A 9,846-nucleotide genomic window follows, 5' to 3' on the forward strand; every position below is an offset into this window, starting at 1 on the left:
TTGTTACTTCAAACACTTATCCTGCAGCATGTGTATCACCTGCTGTTTAGAGCAACATATCCAAACCATTTTTAACAAAACTGTGCTGAAAAATAGTTACTGCGTATTAGGAAAAACAGGTAAAAGCATAATGGTTTTATATACAAAGACTACACAACTTATCTTTCACAAGTACGAAATTTATTCAGAATTTTTCCACTCTTTGAAAAATTACACCATAATGGAAAAAAGAAAAATGACATGTGGTCAAAACTCAGACCATCCATTCTTGACTTATAAAAAATAATGACTAGATAAACGTACATACACAGTTACAAGCACTGGGAGCACAATGAATCAATATTTCTTGCTTGACTAATGAGGTCACTGTCAAAATCTATTCACAAGAATAAATTGTGTGACACATTAAAGAGGTTAGTAGTATGATGCAGCATACTACAATCATACAACTTTGCTCTTTGATTACATAAATATCCACCATTCAATAAATTAATTATGAAAGTGCTTTATCGTTGCAGAAGACAAACAACATCAAAAATATCAATTTCTCTTTTACATCATTTTTTGTAATTTGAGTACTTCAGTTGAGGGAGCAGGTTATAAACCGGTAGCATCATATAAAGCTGGTCACCTTTGTATCTCATTCACAGCTCATTAAAAAAATCAGAACTGAACAGAATTTAATTTCTTTGGTTTGAAGACTGAAATGAGTACAGAACCCATTAAATATGGAAACCAACATTTTGTTGATCTTGCTTTATAAATTAAATGGCCTAATTAATTAGCCCTAATGAATACTAGAAATAGGCACAAGGGCTCAAAATTACAATCAGTTATTTAATAACAGATGTAATACAACATAACACACTAATTTTTTACCTTGTAGAACTCTTCAGTGAAAGTATGTCAAATCAAAAAAACAAAAATATTGTGAAGGGGGCAGGAGGAGTGGGAATATATTATAGCCTACTCATTACTACAAAAATGTCACACACAACAATATCTAGGGCCTAACTATGCATTATCAGTGTTTTAACAAGGCAGATACTTATGCAAGAGTGATGAAAAATAGTGCTGGACATACACAGGAAATAGATACAGTGTTTCAGTATAGCACATAGCACAATTCCTAAATAATTACAAAATTATAGTGCCTAATAGAATGCATGCAAAGTTACGAAAAGGGAAGTCAAAGCTGCAATGAACTAGGATCATGCACACTGTGGCAATTTGTTGTCCCCCCCCAACTTTCACACAGTCTGTTACCATCTATAAAACAGTATGTCTTCTATTACCTCAAACTTTTAACAGTTACTTCATTACCATTGCTACATGCTTTGCATTTTGATTTACAATAAAAATTTAATGCAGAGAATAAATAATTTGCACAAGACACACTTTATTTCACACACCTTATGAAGGCACGCACATGCATACTATGAGAGTTTCGTATGAACTCCATATATATTAAATAAATAACTTTTCTGAAGTAAATGCAACAACCGAACACTTCAAAAACAGAACAAAATATTTACATTGGAGAAGAAATGAAATTAAACATTTTGAATGTACAGCATTCTCTGAGCAACTACCACATTTACAATGACTAAATAATGCATCAACTTTTAACTTATTTATCTGAGTGCTTTCCCAAATAAATATAAAAAGACTTATGCATTAATGTAAATAAAAGATCACATTTCTGCTTATTCTTCAATGTAGAAACTGTGTTATGGGAATCAAAATTCATGTGCCAGAAAACTTATGGAAGTTCTGATTTGTTTTCTGTCTAACAAGAGAGAGAATATTGTATAATTTATGTCTTATATCACAGAAGTAACAATCATAAAATTGTCAATGGATTGCATTCCATAAATAAATCAGTGTTTGTGGTCAAATCCTTTATGTTTCCTGGAGAATTTAAATGGCTTTCAGTAAATCAGCACAGATTTTGTATGGAATGGTGCAATAAGTATCACATTATTCACTTGCTAACATATAGATCTGAACATGAAACTTCGTCAAAATTAAGACGTCTCCTAATTTCAAATAATATTTGTCATTATCATCAGACATGTGACTTAGAAGCTGAATACACATAATAAATGCATTGCTGAGCTTAACTTTTACAGTAAGTTAATTCTCTATGTACTACAGGTAAAGACAAAATTCTCTCTGGTAAACAAAATTACCACCGGAACACATACATACACACAAGTACACACGAAGTTCTGTGGACAGTTATCACACCAATATATAGATACACTTAACAAATAACAGTGACCAGCACAATAAACCATTGTTCATTATACTCTGCTTAAGAGAAATGCAACTTGTAACACAGAAAACTCATTACTTCACACACACACAAAAAAACAGACTTCTACCAAGAAGCTGAAGGAATTGCTTTTCTCTTAATATTTTGATTCCACATGGATTTAAACACATAACACTGATATATAGTACTGACAAAGGTTTATTCATACTACCTTTAAAGACATACACTGTTAACAGTACGATTACCTTAGTAAATTGAGGAACTAAAAATGATTCGCTACAAGGGTAAGAGAGAAAAAGTTAACCCTGGTGAACAGAAATACTCTTTATGTAATGATTTCAAGACTTGTATTTCCCTAATGAATAAGTATAGTGACACACTGACATAAAATACATGCCTGCATAAATTCCATCATAACACAGTCACATAAATCATACAGGTCATTTCAACACATTCGCATTGCACAGTAACCTGCTGTTTCCCCAGATGCAGGTAACAGCAATTCAACAGCATCCATAAACATTTTATAACTAGCAGTAGCATCTGAACAGTAAAGCATGAAGAAAGATATGAATGGCCAAATATTCTGGAAGTCTGTTTCCAAGTGAATCCTAATTTAAAAATGGGATGACCTATGAAAGAAATTAAACGTAAATAAACTGAATTTGAAAAACATGAAGTAAGAGAACACTCGAACTGAACCACCATGTACTCTACAGGTCAATAAATATATCATTGCACAACAATGGCAAGAGGAACTTGTCTTTTACAGATTTATGCACAGTATACGATTTAGTGAAGCCACCAATGAATAGTAGCTGAAGTGGCAGCATTTCATATTGCTGAATCACACTTTTCTCAGCCAGTTGTATCACTATTCCACATTTAGTGCATTGATCTGTAAATAACCACTTATATCAGATGAGCTATGAAGCTTTTCACCAAGGACAGCAATTGGTGTTTCTCCTGTCTGCAGTGCAACTTGATGTTCAATCAGAAAGAACATGTATTCATCATACAACAGACGTATAAGGTGAAATGAACCGAAGCTGGCTGCACTTCGGAGTGTCAGATCTCTTATTACCATTGAACTATAAAAGGACCATTTCAGCAGAAACTGTCTTGCTGCTTTTGTAAAGTTTGGTCTTCCTTCATAAGGTTTTAACACCTGAGTTGCAACACCCTTCAGCCAAGCTGCCCATTGTTCAAGTGAGTTTTGCTGCTGCAATGTCATTTTGAAGTCTGCTTCCAGTCTTTGTACAACACCATTATCACATTCACACACCCATGATGCTTGATCCTGAACATTGTGGAAATCTACACGATTTAAGTCTACCAGCATCTGGTTTATCTGTGACGAGTTCTGAAGTACGGCACGTGCAGCCTGTGCCAAATGATTTAAAGATGTGTAGCGACGTAAAGTTTGTGCAAATGCATTTGCTGCAGCCATTTTGATTTGAACTATGTCACTTGGACATCCAGCCATGGCAGATGTCAACCAAGTTCCTAGACTTTTTGCAAAATTGCGAATGCCTTGGGTAAGGGAGCTTGGAATTGGGCGAAGGACATCTGGTATCAGAACATATACTAAATTTTGATAAAATCTATAATCTACAACTCTGACAAATTGCTGTATAGGTTCCAATTTACACAAGATGAACAGCTTTGTTTTCGATAAGTATCTCTCTTCTTCACATTCATCCCCATTATTATCATCTTGAGTTCTCCAAAATTCCCTCCAAAGACTTTCAATAGTTGGGAATTCCAAGTTAAGAATAGCATCTAAAAAGGCTTCACAATGTTCTCTGTAAATACTGCGAAGCGTATCAACATCTTCAAGTGTACATTCCTCAGGTAAAACAACATTTGACATTTCTATTTCAGGAAAATCTGGAATTGCAGATGTACTATCACCTAAAAATTCATGGTGCTTGTGTAGTTCCTGGCAGTGACCTAAAGAAGTGTGATGCGAAGACTGTTCATACTCTGTGCTTTTCTGGCCTGACCCCGAAAGGAACTTGAAACGTTTTTGAGATCCTGTTTGTGGTCGAACAGCAACTGATGTCCCATCCTCAAACAGTTGATTTAAAATAGAGTTCGGTTTGATACGTATACCATAATAATGATACTTGGAATTTCCTCGGGTTCCTAGGCGTCTCGTTCTCAGGCCAAGAAAAATTGAGCGTATCAATTTTCCAAATGAAGCAGCATTAACAGGATCTTGTTTGCGCTCATTACAATGATAAAGATAATGATTATACAGTGTTGAACGAGGCAGACTTACTCCCTCTGCAGTTTCATAATTATCCAGAAGCCAATGTACAGTTGCTGGTGTAGCTCGTGTGTTATGCGAATGGGCATCTTGTCCATCACTTTCCATACCACTGTTACCAGATATCAAGTAAGTCACACCACCAGAATCAGAATTTATTGACTGAGTATTATTATGTTGTGGTGTAATTAAGGAATGTGCTGTATCTGATTCAATACTTTCCTGTATCAGATATGAGCTACTTTGCTGAGCTAACAACTGATTGTTTCCTGAACCCTGTCCAACACTGCCAGCTACCTGATTGTATGGAACAGCAGCTGTGCTATCATTATAATATGGTTCCGAAACTGGTGCATACATCTTTTCAGGCTCTTCAACAGTGTAAACAGGATAGGACGTCTGGCCATTTGTTGAAGAATATATGTCCTGCTCAGACGCACTCTCTACATACTGAACGTAGTCGGGCTGTACACCCGGCTGTACTGCGTCTGACGCCACTACATCCGAATCTGAAACAGTAACAGTTATATAGTGTGCTGAATCTACTACTGTTTGTGATTCATTACCGTCATCTGGATCTGTAACATTAGATTCGCTGATAACCTCCGTTATCTCTTCAGTGCTTGCAACTACATGTACTGATGACCTAGAAACTTTGCTATCTACATTTCTTACTTCTCTAGAATGTTCACCTGAACTTTCAAGGCAGTATTCAACGCCGCCACTCTTCTTCAGGGTCGAATTGGCGACACTCGCGATTGGGAGGGTGTTACTTGGCACAGCTGTAACTGGAGTACTTATTTGCGATGAAGCACTGAGAACAACTACTGTTGGTGGTGAACTATGTCTCTGTTGTGAAGCAGCACTAGCATTTCCACAAGATCTCGCCTGGTGAATGTCCAAAGCTGACAATGTAGCCGATGCCGATGTTGCCGGGTTAACAGTAGCCATGTTGAAGGTTGTCTGTGTGGTTGCCATGGAGACGACACAATCATTGAAACATTCTTAATATCTATGCATAGTCCGTATCCGACTTGCTGTCTCTCTCTCTTTTTTATTTTTAATGAATTTTAAAAAATTGGTAATGATATTTGAAGCTTGATTTCCTATACTTTTCAAAAAAACAAATGTTTTACATTGATTAAAAACCAGGGAAATATGAGTAAATGAGAACCGAAAAATTATCTCTCTAACTGAGGCCATAGAAATTTAGAGTACATTATTGGGCTGATGTATTATACATACAATAAAAGGATAATTGTAAAATCATCAGAAATATGTTTCCATCTGAAGCGAATGTGTATCTGTCATGCAAAAATGATTTCGATCGCCATCATGTGACATATTTGTGTGTTCAGGCCACTTTAGAGTAAGCTATGGTTCCTGCAGAGAGTCAGTGTTTTCTTTATTTCTTTCTTTAGATTTTTTCGACAGGCATTTAGGTTCGCTAGGTTTAGAGATATAAACAAACTAACTCCGACGACGAAGATGCGTGAACCTACTGGATAACATTCTATAGTGTCACGATCACTACATTCATGATACGCAAAGCACTATGAATTATATAACACACAAATACTTGCCACTATATGCGTACCGATGGAAAGCCAACCCCAGTAGAAAATGTGAAATTGGACTGGTCAAGTAGGACATTCAGTTATTTGGATCTGTAGCTGTGCATATGATTTTTTTAAACGATCTAGATTCAGGATCTGTAGCAGTGTAATTACATAACTAGGACCCATTTTTGTGATACTTTTGGACCTTTAGTATGATTTTTGTAGTATGTATGGAGCTGTAGATGTGTATATGATTTTTTTTAAAACTGATCTACTGTACATTGATGATCTGTACTTAAATAGGGCCTTTGAACCTTCCTGAGATTTTCCTGTCTATCTCAAGCAGTATTGCGAACACACAAGAAAATTTTTCCAGCAGATTAACACCCAAAACTGATGAAATAAAGCAAAAACCTTCCAGGCCAGCAGTTCAGCACAGACTTAGCATTCCTCTCCATTTTCCAGATAGGGAGGGGAGAGATGACAGGAGTGGTATAGGAGAGGATCAGAGGGGAGGAGGGGGATGTGGAGTGGTAGGTGAGTGGGATGTGGGGAGAGTGGAGGGGGCAGGGAGGGGGATACCCATGACATAATTCAATGATGTGATCAAGTGCCGTCATCAGTGTGATGTTGCCACATCTACTGACACCATCTTGGATCTGCTACCTTGATTAAATTTGGCAAGAATGCAGGCTGTGGCAGGTTTGGCTTTGCTCCACTACTCATATCTTACAAGTGTCGATTACACTCGTGTGCAGAAGGCTTCAACATGGCATCTGCAACTGTCTCCGCCACATATGCGTCCACTCTATTAACTACTACCGCAAACTTCGTATCATCGATCGTGACTTTGCATTGAGTAAGCACTAATTTAAAATTGTGAACCAAAGCTCAGGTTTCTCCAGTAGGAAGATCATTGGTTTATTGGCCTTGTGAGAGGTCACAGTTTCTGCATCTGCCATGTGAACAATTCCTCTACTCATTTTCCCATCATTACACAACATGTGTCGCACTTACCACTCCTTAATCATCCTTTGTTGCTCTTCATGTAAGTGTGAAAGGTGTTTCTCCGGTTGATCTTGTATCTCTCCATAATGTGAAGTTACTGCTTCACTATGTATTGTACTTGCATTTGTTTCTTCTTTTTTGTTTTTGGGGTCATTATTTTATAGGTGTTACTTACAATCTAGCCTATAAACCAAAAATCTAACCAATGCTGAATAGTAACTATCTTTGTTACACATTTTCACAAACAAAATTTGGCTTGACAACTGATAAATAACTATGTCTGGAACATTATTATCAAAGAATAAATAAATAACTCAATGTTTGGTCAAAAAATAATCAACATTTGATTTTCTGTTCTTAACTGGCGTCTCACACACACATATATAGCAATAACATTATAAAAATAGACATGTGTGTATGTTTATTGTTCACATTTCCATCTAAACCACTGGACCGATTTCAACCAAATGTCTTATACATATACCTTACTGTCATGCAACAATCACTGTGGGGGTAAGAATCATGCACCTATCAAAAAGCTAGGAGCGGCAGTGAAAAAAGTGCATAGACTGTGATGCATGAATTCTCAAACTTTATTAATCCAGTACTTGAGAATGAGAGCACTTAGCGACTTGCAAGAACCTTACATATAATTTCAAAGTTTTACGAAATTTTTTCTCGCTTACTACTGCTACATAGTGATGAAAGGAAAAATGCTTATCATGTACTACTTTTCTGCTGTTCATGCTGTAAAAGTACCATGTGAGTCACAGCGTTATAATTTATTATTTCGTTACTACAAACTGTATTCGCAACACATTTTACCGACAGTATGCGCATATACATTGAATCTATGTGGAAAATTATACAATCGTATGACACATCAGTCGATATGTCATAAACAATGAGATGTGTTGAACGCTGCCACATCATGCATGAAACTTAAATTTATTACTTGTTTGCTACTAACTCTATCCACAATAAATTTTGCAGACAGTATTCACAGAGGCCGCTGAATGTATCTACAATACATTAACATTATAGACCATACAGGATGTGTATCTATTGAGTAAGCATAGCCAGCCTAGTGAGCATGTTCTCCACATCAAACTAAGCTAGTCATGTGATTTTGGGACGACACTGCTTGTCTACTATTTGCGGTAACAGCAAAACTAGAATATTACACATATCTGGCTTGTTTTATATATGTTTCTGCACATTTGAGTTTAGTAACAGTAATGGTGCAGGACTGTCTTTATTTGGATCTAAAGACGTGTATGTGAGAGGGGGACAAGTTACTTTTAATAGGTACCTACAAGAGGTGTATAATTGTAAATGCAATATCGATATGAAGCACTTTATATGTTGAAAAATATAGAGACATGGTACTATTAAGTCTTAGATTGTAGAGATAAATTTCTGCGAATTTATGGCCACATGTTTAAGAGACAAATGCTAGATAAATTTTCAAGTGTGTTTGAGTAAACTACCAGTCAGTGTATACATACTGCTACTATATTTATATGCAGATAAAATTTATACGTGACAGTCTGATTATTTTCCTCCAATTTACACAGGTTCTCAAACACTTGTATGTATCCAAGTATTTCTGCATGAGACAGTTCCCTATACAGTGTTATTGTACCGTAATTAATTAGAACAGATTCGACAATATGAATCAGTGCAACAGAAAACCTAAAAAATATTGTTGTCTGTCACTTGTTTTATTACTCCAAACTTCGGTAATTGATCTTGTATCTTTAATTTTTTTGTGCATAGTGTATGGTTTTTCTTTTCTGATAAGATGGAGAAAAATGTTATAGTTATTTTAGTTGTCTCTAAAAATCATAAGGGAAAATAAAGAATAGGTGGAAATAATAATGGACAAGAAGGTGGTGCAAATAGTTTACAGTTACAATTTCATAGCTTCAAATGCATTGTTTGTTCATGATGTTCTGGTGCCATTTAAAGTGTCATTGTACCATAATTAATTAGAACAGAGATTCGACAATATGAATAAGTGCAACAGAAAACTTCTTATCCCATTACCAAAAACATGTCAGTACAGTGGAATCTAAGTTGTGATACTGTGGTGAGAAAGCACGATACCATTAGATTAGATTAGATTAGATTTACTTTCATTCCAATTGATCTGTAGTGAGGAGGTCCTCCTGGATGTAGAACATGTCAGAAAAACAATAATACATGACAAATATTTACAACTCAAAGAAATAAGCCAATGTACATTCCAGAGGTCCCAAGTGGAATGATCGTCATTTTTTAAATGAACACTATATGAAAGAATCATTTTACAAACACTAATGCACTGAATTTAAAAAATAAAAAAAGATTTTATTTATAAGCTAATAAACATGTAATAGAACTACTATAATACATATTTACAATGAACACATTACTGCACTGAAATGGTGCAGAAGTTATATTCAACAATATATATATATATATATATATATATATATATATATATTATATATTATATATTATATATCATATATTATATATATATATATATATACAAATCAGTTGGTTCTACTGAGAAATTCATCAATGGACTAGAAGGAGTTGGCCACCAATAAATCCTTTAGGCTTCTCTTAAACTGAATTTCATTGGTTGTTAAGGTTTTTATGGCTGTTGGCAAGTTGTTGAAAATGTGTGTTCCTGAATAATGCACACCTGTTTGTACAAGACTAAGTGACTTTAAATCCTT

The 9,846-nt window shown here is 35.4% G+C and overlaps 1 protein-coding gene across 2 annotated transcripts; it reads right to left on the minus strand.

The window, feature by feature from the left end:
- Positions 1 to 204: 204 nt before the first annotated feature.
- On the minus strand, positions 205 to 5,502 carry LOC124607099 (transcription factor RFX3). Of its 2 annotated transcripts, none has more exons than XM_047139292.1 (2): positions 5,243 to 5,502; positions 205 to 5,059 (listed from the first exon to the last, which is right to left on the minus strand). In XM_047139292.1, the coding sequence occupies exons 1-2, from the start codon at positions 5,499 to 5,501 to the stop codon at positions 3,153 to 3,155; spliced, it is 2,166 nt and encodes a 721-aa protein (XP_046995248.1). In that variant the 5' UTR covers position 5,502; the 3' UTR covers positions 205 to 3,152. The 2 variants fall into 2 exon arrangements, with proteins under 2 accessions (XP_046995248.1, XP_046995249.1); XM_047139293.1 differs by having other exon boundaries at positions 5,226 to 5,312.
- Positions 5,503 to 9,846: the final 4,344 nt, after the last annotated feature.

This window comes from Schistocerca americana, chromosome 3, assembly GCF_021461395.2.
Source record: "Schistocerca americana isolate TAMUIC-IGC-003095 chromosome 3, iqSchAmer2.1, whole genome shotgun sequence".
NCBI classification, from domain to species: domain Eukaryota; kingdom Metazoa; phylum Arthropoda; class Insecta; order Orthoptera; family Acrididae; genus Schistocerca; species Schistocerca americana.